Raw genomic sequence first — 21,077 nt, forward strand, 5'->3', positions numbered from 1 at the left:
ACATCGTTAAACTAATAGTACATACCTAGCTGCCTATTTAGCGTTGTTAACAATAACACTACATACTTAGCTGTATAGCTTTATTTTTGTTAACACTAACACTACATACTTAGCTTCTGTATAGTTTTGGTAACACTAACACTACATACTTAGCTGTATAGCTCTATTAACACTAACATTACATACTTGGATGTATAGCCTTGTTGACACTTGCACTATATACTTAGCTGTATAGTTTTGTTAACACTAACACTACATTACTTAGCTGTATAGCTTTGTTAACACTAAAACTACATACTTAGCTGTATAGCTTTGTTAACACTAACACTACATACTTAGCTGTATAGCTTTGTTAACACTAACACTACATACTTAGCTGTATAGCTTTGTTAACACTAACACTACATACTTAGCTGTATAGCTTTGTTAACAATAACACTACATACTTAGCTGTTTAGCTTTGTTAACACTAATACTACATACTTGGCTGTCTATTTAGCTCTGTTAACACTAACACTACATACTTGGATGTATAGCTTTGTTAACACTAACACTACATACTTGGATTCTGTATAGCTCTGTTAACAATAACACTACATACTTAGTTGTATAGCTCTGTTAACAATAACACTACATACTTAGCTGTATAGCTTTGTTAACAATAACATACACTACATATTTAGCTGTATAGCTTTGTTAACAATAACATACACTACATACTTAGCTGTATAGCTCTGTTAACACTAACACTACATACTTTGATTCTGTATAGCTATGTTAACACTAACACTACATACTTAGCTGCCTGTATTGCCTTGTCTCTCTCCTCAGTGAGCTTTTTCTCCTTGCTTTCCCAGTTATCCCTCATCTCAGTCACCTGTTTCTCCAACTGACCAATCAGTTGAGACTTTTCCTTCCATTTATTGTTAAGAATGCTATGATAATAATAAATTCAATATATATTTTCTAACTGTACATCAAATTGCATGTATTTAATTTACACTGAAGCTTCCTCTAAGTGTTTTTTGAAAGTATACTTAACTTTAAATTGGAACAATAAAGGTTCCTATGAAGTTGGTACCTCCCCCCCCTTCTTTCCATCTTCGCTAGCCAAGGGTTTCTGATACGCTACTCTCCTCATAAACCCTTGGCATACGGTGCTGACAAAAGACGGGATTGTTTTTGTCACGTGATCATGATTCTTACCAGGTACGCACAGATTGCGTCATCGACAGAAATAAAAAGCGTATTTAAAAAAAAATTGTTTTTAAAGAATAATTAACAAGAAGGTATCGAGTTATGTTAATTTGTTATCTAAACATGTAAAAATGCAAATCTACATCTTCAGTATAGATTCTTAATCACATATTTTGCACGGATGACACCATATAGCTATTCATAGAATGGCATGCTATCTTACGGATCATTGTTTACTTGCGTTTTACATTACCGATATTAAAGAGTCAAGATATATCCCGAACACAAATATCGTCATTTACAAAAAAACAATTGCTGATTGGTTGAACGATGTCGATCAACTCCAATCACAACTTGAGAAAAAAATCCCAACTTTTTTTAACACCGTATGCCAAGGGCTTATGAGGAGAGTAGCGAATCAGAAATCCTTGGCTAGCGAAGATGCCTTCTTTCAAGAAAGTTAAACAAATAATAACTTATCATGTAAATCACATTTAAACATTATCCAGACCAAAAACTGTATATAAACAAGTACCTGTATACCTAAGTACCTGTATACCTATGTGTGAACAAGTACCTGTGAGCCTTTTTAGAATCCTCTAGTTCTGCTTTTAGATCCAGAGTTTCTTGTTTAAGTTCTTGTTTGCGTTCCCTTAACCTCTCCAAAGTTTCCTGGAGACAAAAAGAACAATTAGAAGAAAAAATCAATTTTTCCTGTTAGCTGTACTTATCCCAATCTTCTCATGTTTTATCTAAATCTGTGCACAAGCTGTACTACTCCAAATTTTCTAGTACTTTCTCCTAAAATGTTAACCAGTGTGTATCTCAGCTGTTCATTGCCTTATCTTCTGTGTACATCCAAGTTTTACATTACCTGATTTTGAGAGCACACCTGAACTGCACAATACCTCTGTATATTTTGAACTGTACAATACTTCTGTACACCTGAGCTTTGCTTTCCCTGTTCATACCTGAGCCATACATTACTGTGTACACCTGAACTGTTCATTAAATGTGTACACCTGAGCTGTACATCACCTGTGTACACCTGGGCTTTACTTTACCTTTGAATACCTCATCTGTATAATTCCTGTGTACACCTAAGTTGTACATTACATGTGTACACCTGATCTATATAATACCTGTGTACTCTGAGCTGTACATTATCTGTGTACACCTGATCTTTATAATACTTATGTACTCTGAGCTGTACACTATCTGTGTACACCTGAGCTGTACATTACCTGTGTACACCTGAGCTGTACATTATCTGTGTACACCTGAGCTGTATATTACCTGATTTTCCTGCATAGTTGCCCTTTCCTCTGATAACTGTTCCTCTAGATTTCTCTGGGTCTTCAAGGCTTCCTCACGAGTTCTCTTAATTTCCTCATCTCTCTCCATCACAGCCTGGCAAGTCATACATTAACTCAAATTAGTAAGTCTCAAATGTTTTTTTTTTTAAATTAAAAAAAAAAATTAAAAAAAATTGGAATTGAAAGCATGTTTTTACATGTATGCTACAAGATTCTGTAAGGTATCAGATTTAATATTTATAAATAATATTTATTAATTTCTTTAGTCGGAGCAGAAGTTCATTCATTTCGTACTTCTCAGATTTAAATTATTTTTTTTCAGTTAATATTTCTGGAACCAGTAGAAAATTTTCATTATCTTATAAAAAGTTAATAATGCTACAAGTACATAATTTATGGAATCTGATCTCACCTCCTTTAATTTCCTAATAGTCTCTGTCTGATCTTCCAGCATTTTTGTTTTTATCTTTAAAGCATCAGTCTCTCTCTAAATAAAAAAAATTAAATATTTACAAAATGCATATAGAAAAAAAAAAGACAACTTACATGTAGAAAAAAAATGACAGGAAACTTCATTAAAGTATTTTTTTTAAAATTAGTAACAAAATAAAATAAAGGTCCCTGTACTGATACATCACTTTATTTCATAAATTTCTTGATATCCAGTAAGGATGGATTCTTGTCTGGTTTCTGACTAAATAAAATATTCAAGTATATTTGATTAAATGTCTTTTATAGTTGGGTGTTAGGGAAACTGAGTTTAAAATCCAGGAAGGACTATATTTTTTGGCGGAATGGTGGCATATTAAAATCTTTTTTGCTTTTCAAATTTACTACAGAACAATGAACAATCAAAGGCTTGGAGGAATTTTCTAAAGAAAATGAAATTTATTATTCAGGGACTTTAGTTTTAGAATATATCAAATAAATATAATTTTCCAAACAAAAAAAGAGCTTCCAATCTAAGAACTTATTTCAGCAAAAAATCAGTAAAAGTCTCTTTCTCTCTCTTATTAAATAATCAAAACTTATTGTTTTTGTATAATTTTATACATTTAATATGACTATTTCACCAAATCTAAAAATAAGACAAATGACAAGATAGGCTAAGACCCCTTTTTGTCCCCTGTTTTGGGGTGTCTTTTAGAATGATGCAACAGTTTATCAATGAAAACCTGTTGTCACCCCTTCCACAAAATGAGTATTGATTCTAACTTATGGGATACACAGAGGTCACAGGAAGGTCAGAAAATATGTCAATTTCCGAATTTTCTCATTTTTATGTGAATTTTCATCGATTTTGCAGCATATTTTGTTTCAGAAACATAGAGCACAAGCTTGCCTATGTACCAAATTTATATATTTCATGCTCTAGTATCAGATGCATCTTGTGTATAAAAATCCCAGATAGGCAAGCTTGTGCTCTATGTTTCCTGAAGTGAAAAGTATCTTAAATTTGACAAAATTCCACCAGAATTGAGGAAATTCGGGAAAATGTCTTACTTCTGCACCCTCTTGTGGCCTCCCTGTAAACTTTGAATGAAAATTAGTGCTGGTTTTAAACTACAAAGTATCACAGTTTTGAATGTGTTCCGATTTTCACATCAAATAACGGGCCAGATTCTGCTAATTACCATACCTTGTCCTTTTAATGCACAAAGCAAATAAAGATAAATAATATTCCCTAAAAAAATTAAGAAATATAGAGGAAATACAGGTTAGCTGATATCTACTTTAGTTAAATTATTCATTTTGGTAGCATCCTCTGATAGACCCTGACTATGTTGCATTGTTTTTTTTTTTATGCAAAATGAAAAAAAAACTTTGATTTTTTGAAATAGAAGTAGGAATCACATAATTGGCAACAATAATTTTGATTTTTTATGTCAAGGAAAAAGATGACCTTGACCTGACCTTGCTTCTAAAATAAGACAGTAAAATCTAATCTAGTTGATACCAACACTTAGTGATACTGTCTTCCTGAATCTGTGAATATTTCATTAATTTTTTAAGTATGAGAAGAGGAACTAGAACAAGCTTACAAGAGTTATCCTCCTTGACAATCTTACCTCTAGGTTTTTCTTGAGGATTGTGACCTCCGAGTTGAGGGACTCGATCTTAGACTCCAGTCTCCCTCGATCCTGGGCCAGAGAAGAACCTGACAAATTACATAATACAGCACTGTAAATCAGGGAAATCTCAGACAGAATACACAGTCTGACAGTAAAATCTTCAGTTATCAGAGATCTATGTGTAAGGTATTGATAACCTCCAAGTCATAAATACATGTTTAATCCCTTTCACAATGACGCCACTGTAATAAAAGGTATACAAGTACAGAATTTATCTTTTACAAAGTAATCCTAACTTCTAACTCATATCACAGTTTTTTTCCTGATACTTTGTAAATATGGATCTATAGGGGTAAATTTTGATTACATCATGGAACACACCTTTTTTAGTTTAAAAGATAATTGAAAAGAAATTTATACATCTAGACTTTCTAAATTCTAATTTTGCTCATACTGATTTCATTATGATTGACTAATGAAGGCTGATGACCAATTCAATAAGAATTTCAAAAACATTATATAAACACTGATGACAAACTTCATATTTGCTCCGATTCAAACGTATGGGAAAGTGAAATTATACATCCACAAATTTAAACCTTTATACAATTTAGTCTTAATTCATCTTCATCAAAATTACATGCAAAATCTTTTATATTTTTGCCAAGTAATTCTCTTATGAAAGCATAGTAATAACCCCAGGTATTCCTAAATCTGAGACAGAAGGGTCTGGATGCTGTAAGTAAAATCTTTAATTCCGATTCTTGGCCATGTTTGACTCATACCTTGTTGTGCTAGTTCCTGGCCCCATAATTTCCTCTCAGCCCTCAGACCACAAATAACTGACTCCTGGGCTTCTACCTGTGCCAGTAATTTGGTCTTGTCCTGTTAATAATAAAATAATAAAACATGTAGAAATATATGCAAATAAACTCAAACAGAAAGTTTTAAAAGCCCTCAATTCATACTGTGTGTCATGTAGACTGAGGAAAAAATGTGCACCATTTGAATTATGTTAGTCTTAAACATATAAAGTGATCTCTCTTGATACATGTCATGAACAAGACATCCACTGCAAAAAAAAAAAAAAAAAAAATAACCTCCTTTCTTGAACTCTACATTGTTGTTAATTTTGTTTTCCCCTAATTGGTTTTCTCTTCATTTCTTAAGTAAAGTCTTTATTTTGGCTTGTATCATAGTTGCAAAGTTCAGAGATTTGCATTTGCTTGAAACATCAAAAATAAACCTGCAGAAAATCAAAGCTGTGTAAAATAGTTTGTATGTATGTACATGGTATGTATTGACCTGTGAATGAAAACATGGTATTATTGACCTGTGAAAGGAAACATGGTAAGTATTGACCTGTGCATGGAAACATGGTATGTATTGACCTGAGAATGGAAACATGGTATGTATTGACCTGTGAATGGAATTATGGTATGTATTGACCTGAGAATGGAAACATGGTATGTATTGACCTGTGAATAGAATTATGGTTTGTATTGACCTGTGAATGGAATTATGGATTGTATTGACCTGTGAATGGAATTATGGTATGTATTGACCTGTGAATGGAATTATGGTATGTATTGACCTGTGAATGGAATTATGGTATGTATTGACCTGTGAATATAAACATGGTATGTATTGACCTGTGAATGGAAACATGGTATGTATTGACCTTTGAATGGAAACATGGTATGTATTGACCTTTGAATGGAAACATGGTATGTATTGACCTGGTACCTCTGTAATATCTTTTGTCCAGAGTTATTGTCTATGTCCAGTAACTGAATTCATTTTGTACAAAGCTTAAGAATGACATATAATATATAACAACATATTTAGAGTTATTTCTCTTGAGCTATTATACTAATTGGAGAGAGAGAGAGAGAGCTGTCTTAAAAAGTTTAAAATGACCTATTTTATATTTCTGCTTTGTATGATATAGTACTGTAAAAAAAGAATTGTCCTTCTTGACATAAATTACTTGTACATGTATTTATATACTGAATTTTATAATTTCCCTAATGTTTTGTAGCAGAATTATTACCCTTGACCAATTACTTTATTAGAGAATTTGAGAACTTTTATTATTTAATCTTCTTGTCAGGTATACATGTATGACAATTATATGACAGGTAGCTGTGATATCTTACTTGGTATCAGAGAGTCGGTTTGGTCATCAGTTTGGGTATAACTGGTAACCTGCTTATTTGAATTGTATTCCCAAAAATTTAAAAATCTGGTTGATTATCATTACAGAAAATTATTTTCATTCATTTCCAATGTAGCTGTGTTGTGCCAGCATTATATTCCACTTTATGCAATTTTTCATGTTGAAGATTATAAACATTTTATTTCAGTTTTAAAATTACTTTATCTTTGAAATTGTGCTGATAATAAATTTAATTCATTAAAATTACCTTGCTCAAAATTCTCTTTCACCTCCCAATCGTGGGGGGGGGGGGGAGGGGGGAGGAGTGGGGAAACAGTACAACCTGGTTAATAGAAGGGGTTTTAAAGATTAATTTTGGCGTAAATGCTATTACATACCTGTGCTTTAGTTTGATATCTTACCTATGTTTAAGAGTTATTGCATACCTATGTTTTAGTTTAATATCTTATCTGTGTTTAAGTGTTATTGCATACCTGTGTTTTAGTTTGATATCTAACCTATGTTTAAATGTTATTGCATACCTGTGTTTTAGTTTGATATCTAACCTATATTCAAGTGTTATTACATACCTGTGTTTAAGTTTGATATCTAACCTATATTTAAGTGTTATTGCATACCTGTATTTTAGTTTGATATCTAACCTATGTTTAAGTGTTATTTCATACATGTGTTTTAGTGTGATGTTCTACCTGTGTAAAATCATCCCTATATTTTTAAGTGACTATGATGTTTTTACCTGTGTAATGTCATCCCTACATTTTTAAGTGACTATGATGTTTTTTCCTGTGTAATATCATCACTACATTTTGAAGTAACTGTGATGTTTTTTACCTGTGTAATGACATCCCTATATTTTTAAGTGACTATGACGTTTTTACCTGTGTAATGTAATCCCTACATTTGTAAGTGACTATGATGTTTTTACCTGTGTAATGTCATCCCTACATTTTTAAGTGACTGTGATGTTTTTACCTGTGTAATGTCATCCCTACATTTGTAAGTGACTATGATGTTTTTACCTGTGTAATGTCATCCCTACATTTTTAAGTGACTATGACGTTTTTACCTGTGTATTAGCATAAGTCACTTGATATTGAGATTTCACCTGTTTGGGTACATCTCTTATTTCAGTAAGCTTATCTGTTCCCTAAGCTCTATCTGTTACCTGTTATAAGTGATATTAACTTCCTATTTGTTACAGCAGTTCTATCTGTTACAGTGATATAAACTTCCTGTTTATTACAGCAGTTCTATCTGTTACAGTGAAATAAACTTCCTGTTTGTTACAGCAGTTCTATCTGTTATTGAACTTCCTGTTTGTTACAGCTTACCTGTTTCAGAAGCTCTATCTGTTACCGGTGACAGTGATATACTTCCTGTTTGTTACAGCTTATCTGTTTCAGCTCTATCTCTTACTGGTTACGGCAATATTAACTTCCTGTTTGTCACACCTTACCTGTTACAGAAGCTCTATCTGTTACCTATTACAGTGATATAAACTTCCTGTTTGTTACAGAAGCTCTATCTGTTACCTATTACAGTGATATAAACTTCCTGTTTGTTACAGAAGCTCTATCTGTTATCTATTACAGTGATATATACTTCCTGTTTGTTACAGTTTATCTGCTTCAGAAGCTCTATCTGTTACTGGTTACAGTGATATATACTTCCTATTTGTTACAGCTTACCTGTTTCAGAAGCTTTATCTGTTACCTGTTACAGTGATATATACTTCCTGTTTGTTACAGAAGCTCTACAGTGATTTTAACTTAGTGTTTGTTACAGCTTACCTGTTTCAGAAGCTCTAGTTGTAACATTCTTTTTCTAGCTTCCTCCACATGGGCTTCAAGCATCTGAATCCTGTCCTGTTACAATGACAAACATAGGTAATCAAAGATTACGAAACTCAACAAATAAGTGTAAAAGTATGGCATATCTCACACCAATTTTTTTCCTAGTTATTGTACATACTGAGATCAATATCCCTGCAAGTTTGGTTTAAGTAGGACATACGGTTACTTGGGAATGGAACTGCTCCTGAAACTTTAACCTGTTCACTCATCCAGAAAATATAGTGTCCATCCCTAGTTGCTTCATCCATGAAGATTTAATCATAACAGGCTACATAGTTAAAAAGCTACTCCAAAAACATTAACCTGGTCACTCATCTACAAAATGTAGGTAAGATCTAGCATCCAAAGCAAGTCTGGTAATGTTCATTCCTAGATACATCATCCATGCTAGTTTGGTTAAGGTTGGGCTAAGAGTTCCTTGGGAATGAACTTGCTTTAAAAACTTTAACCTGTTTACTCATCTGGAAAATTTAGGTCAGATCCAGCATCTGAAGCATGTCTGGTAATGTACATTCCTAGATGCATCATCCAGGCAAGTTTGGTTCAGGGAATATAGTTACTTGGGAATGGACCTGGTCCAAAAACTTTAACCAGAAAGCCAAACTGATGCTGACTGTATAGCAAAAGCTCATCTCGACTTTGTCAAGGTGAGCTAAAAACATAATCCCATAACACTTAATTCATGCCCTCATAACACGACTTGGCTGGCTAGGAAATTAAGTTTATATTGTATAATCTGTGCCACATGTCACAATGTCTGTATCTATGTCATAATGACTTGCATCAAAAACATATGGATCTGCCTGATGTTTCATTTAAAATTTGTAGAATTTGAAGGCATTTTCAAGGGAATATTGTCTTATTTTTTACACTTATAGAAAATTGAATTATAGGGAATAAATTTAACAGCTACCCAAGTTACAGGTGTTACAACCTAGGTTGACACAATTTATGCTTTTCTAAACTGCTTCATGGTTTTTAAAGCATAAACTGTCCCAACCTAGGTTATACAATATAATTTGAGTAGCTATTAAATTCACTTATCATTGGGTCTATTTTGACTGACATATTTCATACAAATTGTTAGGCCTTTGTTTTTATACTTAATTTGACTACAGAATATTCTACCTAATCAATACATAAGGCTCATGGTGAGGGTGACAGGTTGACAGGGGATGCTTACTCCTTTTAGACACCTGATCCCACCTCTGGAATTTCAGGGAGTCTGTGTTTTATGCCCTGTTCACAGATTTGTATTATTTGTTTTTCATAAGATCGATCACTGCTCGTTTTCTTCACATTTTTCATTCATTCTTTAAATATTTACAAGTGTGTTGTAGGTAACTGTTGTAGGAAGTAAACTTCATGTAAAATATTCAGTATTCTTATGATGATAAGTAATAAAATATAAGACCATTGTGTCCCTACCCTGTATTCCACTGCCTGTTCCTGTTTGGCTTTAGATAACTCTGCTATTCTACCTTTCTGCTCCTTGACAAGCTAAATACAAAATAAATGAATCATCAAAAAATATGCATGGCCTTTAAATTAGTTGTACAAAAAAAAAAAGATATCATTGAGATTCTGACCATCTAAAAGTGACCTGCTTTCTTGCATTTTTTACAAGTTAAAAAGAGAAAATTTTAACCCCCCTCCCCCCATTTTTATTAAATTTTTATTGAGGTTTATGACTACCAGAATTTTGTGAGCTGAAAATAATCAACCCTTCTAGAATTTTACAATGGGTCTGTTTTGGTATTGACATTTGTCTTAGATTAAACACTGCACACTCTTTATCCAATGTCCTCTGTGGGTACAGTGTAAGATTTATCTATCTAATAGCTAAAGTTTCACTGTTTCAAGTTTATTTTTCTATATAAAGCAAATTTATGCACGAGTTCTGAACTTGGTATGGTTAAAATGCTCTCATATTTTCATTAACAAATTAATATAGCAGTATCTCAATTCTTGCATGTTTTCTATATCAATTAGGCATTTGAAATGTCTTAATTTGTTTCAAATTGGTTTTCTAAGAGTAACTGTTAGCCCACATCATCCTGGATCCCATTCATATGAGCATTGATAAATTAGGAGTTTGATTCAGCACTAGATCCTGGAGTCTTTCTAACTTGAATGTCAACATATGGCATCTACAAGCCGTGATAATACAAATAACATTGACTTAAATGGAAAGGAAGTAAACGAACATTTCATGTAATAGATTTTACAAGTACAGGTTCAGCAAATATGATCGGATCCTAAAGTTCACCATTTTATACAGAGCAACTTTAGTTTGTAAAGTCATAATGGACAACATGGGCAATGCCAGTGTTATTTTACAAAATGTTCAAATAAATGGCCTTTAGAAAATCCACAACTGAAACAATGGAAAAAGATGGGCCTCTAAAGTAGAATTCCCTGTAATTATGACTAATATCTAACACAGAAAGGAGACAATAAATGAAGTTTATTAGCAAATTAAATTTGTGTATACTGTAGATCACCAAATTTTTCACAACCTCTTATTTTAGTGAGATGATTATTTGGTATTTATAAGCAAGAAAATACACATAATTTTTTTTTGGTACAAATTTTGGTTATTGTTGTATAAAATCTTTATAAAATGTATGTGAACATGAAATTTCTACTAGCAGAGAATCTAGAATAATCATGTAAAAAAAATGAAATTCTTGCAAATAAAAAGTTATTAAAAGTACTATAATACCAGAAAAATCATTGCTGAACATGAAAAGCTTCATTAAATGGAGTAATTTAGAGTTATCCCTCTTAGCAAGGGTCATTCCACCTTAAGTTACAAAAACTTTCTCTGTATGGGAACAAATGCTTTCCAAAACTGGCCTTAACACACCTTGGAGAGAAAAATGACTGAATTTTTTTATTGCAAAAATGATATGTGCACAAGACCACAAATTAACACATATTCTTATTGCCTAATGAATTTGTAAATTATAGAATGCAGATTTTTACCAGTGAAAATAAAAAGACCCAAAAAACATAAGTACATGAATAAAGCACTAGAACAACTATTTCTTCATTGTAGACAGTTTGCCAGGGACAATGGTTTCATGGTCGCCTGCATGGCGCAGTGGTTAACACTCTAATGTCATGGAGTAAGAATAGGTTTCTTACATCGCAGGTTCAAATCCCACTGTGGGACATGAAGACTGGTATCTAAGAGAGGACTCTAGAAACCAAGGTCAAGTGTCATGGTGCAGGGTGCTGGCACAAAAATGATACCTCATTGCTCAATGGTCATAAGTGCCAAGTACAGGTCTTAATTTGCAGCCATCAATCGGCAATTAGTGATATTCCAATATGAGTGAAAGTAGGTCATTGTGGCCTCATTTCAGAATGTTATGGCTATACATAGTCAAATAGTGTCCTGATCAAAATTTGCACACTGTGAGGTCTAGAATCACCACACTTTGTAAATAATTGTTAGAAGATAATCATTTCATCTGGCAATTTGTTGTTGTTATACAAAAATACAAAAAAGCAAAGTTACATACACTGCAAGCTTTCAGATTATTTGATACATATTTCAGGGCTATTAAAGAGCTTTAAACAAAAATGAAAACTTCCTGGATTTAAAGTCTACACAATGGACCTGAAGTACCTTCCACTTTGTATCAAATTTACTGATTATGTGTTATTGTTGTGGGTTAATCTACATTAAACGACATATTAACTGAATTATTGTATGAGCCTTTCAGAATGTGGGCCACAATCAAATGGCGGTAAAGATAAAAGAAGCTAAAGTGTATATCACATGAATCCCAATTACTGTTTAAAAAATAATGAAAAAATCAGAAAAAGTTCCCAAACCAACAGGATTGCATTGTAGTACTAGTGTCACTATTATTAGATCAAATTTGTGGTCAGAAAAATATCAAAGAAAGCATGGGGAGCATATGATTACTGCAGTACGCAACACAACAGTAAAAACATTGACGACCTGTGATGAAGCAACCCAAAAATGTCAGACCAGTGGGGAAAATGACGCAGATGGAAATTGTTGTGAAAGGAGAAAACTTTCCGCTGCTGTGAGAGAGTCAGGCATCGCAGGTGACAAAATTATCTCCCTTATTTGTCACAATTTATGGCCACCGACAAAACAACTACTTTCACAGTAAGATCAGAAATCTCTATACCTGACCGAGTACTCAACCCTATGATAGAAATTGTACATCTTCAACTTAATAAACAATAAAATGGTATCTTCATACCAGACAACAGCTAAAAAATACTGTCACAAACAGGCATTCAAAAGGTCAACACAGAAATTAATTTCCTCTGTGTCTTCTGATTTAATACTGTGAAGTAATTATTTGAATCTTGTTCTGGTTAATTTGGCGACAAATATCTTTTGAGAATTTTAACTGCAAGATCATTCCATGTTTTGAGTTGTTTGAGATCATTAGCCTTTGTAAGGATCGATTACTTTATGCTCTTTTGTTGTACTTCATATTGGTATAGGGTATACATGGTAATAGTGCAAATGAAATTAAAATTTAAAACAAAACAGAGTATACCAAATACTGTGTATGCTGTTGATAGAATATTTGATTGTGGAGTTTAAAGTATTCAATGAACAGTTTTTCCATTATTTTACCCCAGAACTCTTCACATTTTTAAGCTTAACCAATTTTCCACTTCAGAGATTGTTGTACTTTTTTCCCTGCATGAGGGAGTTCAATTAAAGATGTAGCATCCTGGCACCTGACACAGGAAGTGATCTCAACCAATCAATAGATAGGATGATAGACTTAATCCCCCAGGTGTGCTGTGATGTCATCAGCGGTAGCCGTCGGAAACATAGACTAACTTAAGCAGACACATAAACATCTACTTCATTAGAAACAAATTATTAAACCATTATTTTTGCTTTTAAAAAAGTCAAAGTTGAATGGCCTTATTCTGTTGGTTTTAAGGCGTTACTTTTATATTTCAGTGTTAATTAAACAAACTAATTTTAAAGTTAGATGAATCAGAGTTAGAACGGTGGTCCATCTTTTTATCAAGATACATGTATACCCCCCCCCCCTCCCCATAAATGGGGATCAAAGAAAATTACAAAAATCACTGTAACATTCTGTACCTTAATTAAATCTGATAACACTCATTTACAAAACAGCTTTAAATGCTCTTTTCCTCCAGTATACACAAATTTGATTCATACTTGTGAATTCAACAAGATGCCCATGGGCCACAATGCTCACCTGAGTTACATCACTATCAGAGACCCCTTTTATGGTTCCATCAAATCTCTTGAAGCATGATTTGAAAAGAAATGAATTTACACTAAACATCACACCTTTTCCATAAGTTTTGTTTTAAATGGATCAGTTCTTCCTGAGAAAAACACTTTTAAATGACATAACCCTGTTTTTGTTATTTCTTAGCTATCTCCCCTTAAAAAGGGCATGGATATTCATTTAAGCAAACTTCAATCCAATTTACTTCAGATGCTTTTGGCAAATTTGGGTCAAATTGGCCAAGTGGTTCTGGGAAAAGGTTGAAAATGTACAAAGTTTAATCACAACAGACAGAAAGTTTGATCAGGAAAGCTCACTTGAACTTCTGGCTCAGGTCAGCAAAATAAGTTCTGTTCCACAAACCAGTACCAATGATGAGGACAGAATCAATGGTCCCACTAATGAACAAGTAAATAAGCCAAATCTGCTATTTCCCTGTTTTGCAAATTGTCTATAAATGTGCTATAGAGACAACAGGACTCTGTGTTTTAGGAAAATTAAAATCAGATTTATGTCAAAGGAATTTCTGCGGCCCACTGAATTATGAAATTAAACAATAAATTTTCCAGATTATTATTTTTTTTTTGGCTTTTAATTAAAACTGTTGTGATTTGTTGAGCATTCCATTGAGTCTGTCAGGATAAGAACACTGATAGAATGGGTGTCCTTCAGTAGAACCTGATTTAAAGACACTAAACATTATTGTTCCTATAAACCTTAAACTGGTCATAAATTAAAAAAACAAAACAAGAGATATTTGTGAAACACTTATCCCCCCCCCCCCCCCAATAATTGGATATTTTCTAAGTCCAAGGGGCATAACTTTGTCAAAAATTGCTTGATCGTACCTAAAACAAAATTTGACTTAGATATTTTTATGATAAATCTGTATACCAAATTTCATTTCAGTTTGTGCAACCTCTGCAAAGAAAATGAACGAAAACTGTTGGTGGACTAACAGACAGACCGACCGACAGATAACAGCAAAGCAATATGCCCTCCCTTCTTCGAGGAGGGGCATTCATATGCATAGGAAATTCTATTGATATTTTTGGACTGAAAGAAAACTGAAATACTGTGAAAGTAGAATTTGTATAACACAGATTAATTACAATCTGACCTGGTGAATCATTTGAAATAAAAACATAGTACATCTCTACAATGAACTGACATTTTTCAAGTTTAAACAAAATGAAAATAAGACAGGAAAGTTGTATTTTTTAATTGTATTATCAGATTTTTCCATAACTTTTGAATTCAAAATATCAAATTGTGGCCTAAGATATGAAAATGGAATTGATATGAATCATAAGGTACCTAAATCCTTGAACCCTACCAAACTCCCCATTTTCTAAGTGACTGTTAGCAACAGAATTTCAGTATTTTGTCAAATTTACTTGTGTTTTAACACTAGACCTGCTTTTTACATTTTACTTTTTTCAAAGTTAAAAAAAAAAGATAATAGTAAAACTTGATATCACCAAAATGAGGGTAAACATGTTTAAAAGACTGTTATCCAAATATTTAACATGTGATCACCCGTGATAAAATATGCAACTTTGTTAACCTTAGATATAGATCTAAATATTTCCATGGAAAAAATGGTATGTAAACAATTCAGATTTTGAGAAATTTTCAAAAATAAGGTATTTTGTGATTCCCCCAATTACTACCATTTTAAAGTGTAAATCTACAATAAAGTAAACACCTTTCAGAAAAAAAAAATAAACAGTATAATATGCTGATAAAAATCTTCTGCATGATTAATCTCAATTAACACAATTTCCATGACAATACTTAAAGGGAGATAATTTTAGCTTTACAATATCTAAACAGCCATCTGACATACAAGATCAGTAGACTATTTAAAGTACACAAGGTATTAGACTCTGCAAAAAGTACAACTAAATTGGAATAAAACACAAATATACAGTGATTACAACGGAACTTAATCCAGGGCTGGTACCATTCACAAAAGTACACGTCATAGATCATTAATTATATATAAAAAAAAGTCAGTGGTTGGAGCTTCATTGATAAGCTGATCTTTGCCTTATTTTACATGAACAAAGACTGGTTATTTCTAATTGTGGATACTTTTGATGATTAGAATCATTGTATTTCGGATTATACAAATAAACACTCCACCGAGTTTTCGAAGTATAAAATCTGTCTCTCTACCAGAACTGACTTATTTTCTTCTTCGAAGCTGTCAGTTAAGCACAGTACATTATGTTCTTAATTCCTGCTTTTTGAATGCTGTTTAGTCCAATGATACACCTGTTATGGTGAAATTCTTAATTGATCTCCCGAGTTCTCTAATGATTTTTTCTATATTTGTATATATATACATTTTAGAGATACATGTATAATCCTATTTAGTATAGGACTTCTAGTTTGTAGGGAGTTATAGGCCAAAATGGCTTTACTTCATATATTTAGGCTACTCTACAAGTTTAAACACAATGCGATCTGTCTGATCTTAGTATGCATTTCAAGTTAAATATACTTGGCGGGTAGTTAGCTGTTTTCAGTGCATACCATCAGGTAAGCGTATCCCAGCATTTACCTGTGAAAACTCACAACTGTATATACTCACCTATAAGTCGGTTTGCTTATAAGTTGGTTGTATTTTTTGAAATTATTTTGAAGGAATTCAACATTGACCTGCTACTAATTTTTTTTTTACTTGAAACAGTTGCTTATTTTAGATGAATGTTCTATTTATTTGAGGTACAATGTCTATACTTCATCATTTTTGTGATGTTAACAATACATAAATTAAATAATATACATTTTATACAAACCTAAAATCATTAAATTCTATAAGCACTGCATGCATACTGCATCATTCTTTATGAGAGAATCTTAAAAATTTCTCCCACTTGTTGTCAATGATCATGTTGATCATTGTTGTAGAACTTTAATATATTTCATCGCCAGAAAAATAGGGATGTTTCTAGGACTGGCTTATAAGTCAGACACAGAGTTCTGGACTAAAATTTACCTCCCAAAAATCTGACTTATAGATACAGTAAATCTATGCTACTAGTTAAAAACGCTTGGCCAGGTATTTACCTCGATGTATTCAGTATAGAGGTGAGCTAACATTTACCTGTCTGTATTCAGTATAGAGGTGAGCTAACATTTACCTGTCTGTATTCAGTATAGAGGTGAGCTAACATTTACCTGTATACTTTCAGTATAGAGGTGAGCTAACATTTATCTGTCTACTTTCAGTATAGAGGTGAGCTAACATTTACCTGTCTGCATTCAGTATAGAGGTGAGCTAACATTTACCTCCCTGCTTTCAGTATAGAGGTGAGCTAACACTGACCTGCCTACTTTCAGTATAGAGGTGAGCTAACACTGACCTGTCTACTTTCAGTATAGAGGTGAGCTAACATTTACCTGGGAGAGCTCACTAATCATGGCTGCTGAGGTTTCATCTTTCTGCTGAGCTGCTAACAAAGCCTGCTTGTTCTCCGCATTCTCTTCACTTATCGTCTGGAATGCATGTTGAAGCTGTGGGGAAAACAATTATACATAAAAATGTAGCCTCACCAATATACTAATAAATGTATTTGTATAATTTACAACTTTTTGGGTAAATTAAAAGCTACACCCAGTAAGCAATGAAAAGATCCCTGCTAATTCTTGTTTTGCTTAGTAAGCAAAAATAAAACTTATAATTATCACCACAAAAAATGGAAAAAATATCATTAATTTGAAGTCATAATGATTAACCATATGTACAACAATAAACTCTTTGATATCAGTAACAGAAGGGATTGTACAGGTTTTTCTAACCAAACCTAGATCTGTCAATTTAAATAGTAGCCACCAAAAGGATAGTTTGGTCTTCCCTTTAGTGAAATAAACTGATTTCTACATTACTGATTTCCTGGACGATCATAAACAGAGGTGAATGATGGAGAGCCTAGCCCAGCGTGTACTGGTTGTGTCGATCTATAGTACATTCTTTCATCTTCTCCATTAACGCAGATTACAGGTATTATACAGGTATTATACAGGTAACAAGAGTTATTGGAAATAGACAAGACAACAAAAATCAGGCCATTACATTAATCTCCTACCACAGTTGACATGTATGCTTCGACATGCTTTGGATTGCCTTTTTGATGACCACAAAACCAAATATTTTAAAGATAATTATAGGTAACTTTGATATGACTTCTGTAAATTTAACTTATACTTCCTGTGTATGAAAATCACCTTCATCAGGATAGAAAAATTGTAATAGCTTGTCACAGTTTCATAAATGTCTTCAAAATTTTAAACTACACATTACATTTCAATATATTAAACTATGACCTATTTGGCAGTGGAGCACCTGAAGAATTTTGCAGTTTGTATGAAGCAGTGTTACATCAATGTCATACAAGAACCCTGGGGCCACAAAGATCACCTGATTCATCTTAGCCGTAGTTCTTTAGAAAATCTTCTCAGATATTTTTCCACTATACTGCCATGCAAATTTTGGACACCATTTGTGGCTCCATCTAGCCCCAAGGGGTCATTACTTAACCAAACTTTACACAATATGAAGATTCTGTATATCAATATGACTAATGTGATTTATTGTTCTGGAAAAGATTTTGGAAAGATTTTTCTCTATATACATGAATTATGACAAATTTGTTACTTGAATTTAGTACAACCCCAATCCTTCCATAATTTGGAACAAAAACCCATAGGTAATCATATTGTCATCTTTAAGTAAGGTTAAGTCCCACACTAAACAATATGGTAGTGTGCATCCCTAGATGCAACATTTATGCAAGTTTGGATTCGACAACTGGGTAGGATTTTTAGTTACTTTAGAAAGGACTTACTTCAAAACTATTTCTATTCCATCACTCGAATAATTTTAAGAAGATTCAGCATCCAAAGTCTGATAGTGTGCAAATCTAGATACATTATCCATATAATCTAGTTACCAAAAAGCTTATAGGACTTGGGAATGGACCTGCTCTAAAAACTTTAACCTGGTCACTCATTTGAAAAATGTAGGTCAAATACAGCATCCTAAGTAAGTCTGGTAGCATGTATCTAAAACCTCTAACTTGGCCATTCTTTGGCTGAAAATGCAGCATCTGAAACCTGATTGGTGCAGTGAAACATACTATTGTTCATGCATCTCTGATTAATATAGGGCATAGAAGTACTTGAAAAGAAATCTCTCCAAAAACTTTAACCTAGGATACCATTGCCAAAGATATTATATAGCTACATAAGCTTCCCAAACTTTATTGAGGTGAGCTAAAAATGTAAACAGAACTCTCAGACGAGACTGTAGCTCTACTGGTTTGTACTTTTAAAGGAAGAGAAAAATAGCACTTGTATTTAAAACTATGCAACAGCAATAATTAGAATAATGGTCCTTAGTTTAGTCTCTTTTTGTGGCAAGATTTTTGCATTCAGACTAAAGCTCTAGGAGGAATTGTCTTTTGAAAAAAATTCACAGAAATTTCTATTTTTAGTAACCATGGCAATACCATTATTTGAAATCAAAAACTAATACACAAAATTATTTATTTGTAGTGATGTACCAATTAATCGATTAAATCAATTATCTAATTGAAATGGTCCCCAATTATAGATAATCGATTATAATTTTGATAATTGATTACTCAAAATATTAGTTAAAAGCAAATTATTCCTTTTGATTTTTGATTCATTCTTCTTTGAATTTAACTAAATCCTAAATAATAATCTAATAAATGAATCCAATGATACAAAATATATCAAAAATGCATTCTAGAAATCACTCCAGAAATTTTAACCACTCTATTCTTCATTTAAAAAGTGAACATTTTATATTTGAAATCAATTGATTATAAATCGATTAAAATGCATCCGATTATTCCGATAATCGATTATGAAAAAAATTCCGATTTCTCATCACTATTTATTTGAGTTTGAAATCTCCTTGTGTGCCAAGTTATAATATAATTAGACCAAAACTCTGGGAGGAGTAGCGTTTTAAAGAAATTTCAAAGAATTTCTATTTTTAATAACCATGGCAACACCATTCATTAAGATAAAAAAACCAACTATTATTTGTGTCATCTTTTATTTGTGATTAGTCAGTTTAAAATCAATCCATGACAATTAATTTTTGCGACTGAGGAAACATTCCCTACAAATACAAAGCAATTAAAATAAATGGTTCACGGCGATTAATATTCATGAGTTAAAGCAGGTCGCGAAACTTGCAAATATTTTTCGCATGCAAATAAAAGTTGGTTTACAGTAGCTTAGTGTAGTCTACTTGTGTGCCAAGTTATAATGAAATCAAACCAAAACTGCAGGAGGAGTAGCATTTTGAAAAATTAATTGTTTACAGACAGACGGATGGATGATGGACACCTTACCATTGCATAAGCTCTTCCGGTCTCTGACGAGTAGAGCTGAAAAGTAAACTAACCAACAAATGGAAGATGGAAAAACTTAATCAGAAAAGCTCAACACAGCCTTTGGCTCAAGTAAGGTATAAAACTGTTTTATTTTAATTTTAAAATGGTTAATTTAAAGCTGACATGAATTCTTAAAAACGCAACATTTGCATCAATGTACGACTTGTTTCATAACTATTCCGCCATATTTCTTTCAGATACCTTGTCTTATTGTAACGATATATACCCGTGCCCTCGTTACACTTGAGTGAATTTTTGGTTTGGCTATCGACGCGTGCACATCTCCGATAGTAAAGTATTTGGGGAACACATGAATTGATGAAAACATTTTAAAACCAGAACAGATAAAAACAGTCATAACGGTAATCATGAATAATATTCGTTTTGAATAACATAAATGCAAGTTTGGAAGAAGAAACATCTATTAGTTGCGCGTGTTTTTTAAAAGCATACCAATATATGCACAATAAACTTGAAATAATACACAGTAAAACTCGTACAAACAATTTGCAATAATCTATCGTAAGAATGGAACAAACCATCACTCCACCAGTGTATATCCTATGCATGTCCATATGCATTCAAATACAATTGATGCATATCGAGAGAACACGTCGAACACTGTAAACTTATTCATACCTGGAAATAGACCACTGTACCTGTTCGAAGATGTGCACATGCCGAATAATTTACACCTTATATTCCATTTATTGAAATATGCATCACAAAAAGTAATAAACTCCA

General features: G+C 32.7%; 1 protein-coding gene across 1 annotated transcript in view; it reads right to left on the minus strand.

Annotated features, from left to right (window-relative positions):
- LOC133197765 (leucine-rich repeat and coiled-coil domain-containing protein 1-like) overlaps positions 1-21,077 on the minus strand; it is an 88,177-nt gene that overhangs the window by 6,387 nt on the left and 60,713 nt on the right. Inside the window, exons 15-23 of the mRNA XM_061333969.1 lie at positions 17,305-17,418; positions 10,046-10,117; positions 8,555-8,629; positions 5,371-5,470; positions 4,583-4,671; positions 2,926-3,000; positions 2,494-2,607; positions 1,775-1,869; positions 798-935 (exon numbers count right to left, since the gene is read on the minus strand). Coding sequence (XP_061189953.1) covers positions 798-935; positions 1,775-1,869; positions 2,494-2,607; positions 2,926-3,000; positions 4,583-4,671; positions 5,371-5,470; positions 8,555-8,629; positions 10,046-10,117; positions 17,305-17,418 — 872 coding nt within the window. The remainder of the gene's footprint in view (positions 1-797; positions 936-1,774; positions 1,870-2,493; positions 2,608-2,925; positions 3,001-4,582; positions 4,672-5,370; positions 5,471-8,554; positions 8,630-10,045; positions 10,118-17,304; positions 17,419-21,077) is intronic.

Source organism: Saccostrea echinata, unplaced genomic scaffold, assembly GCF_033153115.1.
Source record: "Saccostrea echinata isolate AGI-Se365-2 ecotype Australia unplaced genomic scaffold, CSIRO_AGI_Sech_v1 ptg000030l, whole genome shotgun sequence".
Classification (NCBI taxonomy): Eukaryota; Metazoa; Mollusca; class Bivalvia; order Ostreida; family Ostreidae; genus Saccostrea; species Saccostrea echinata.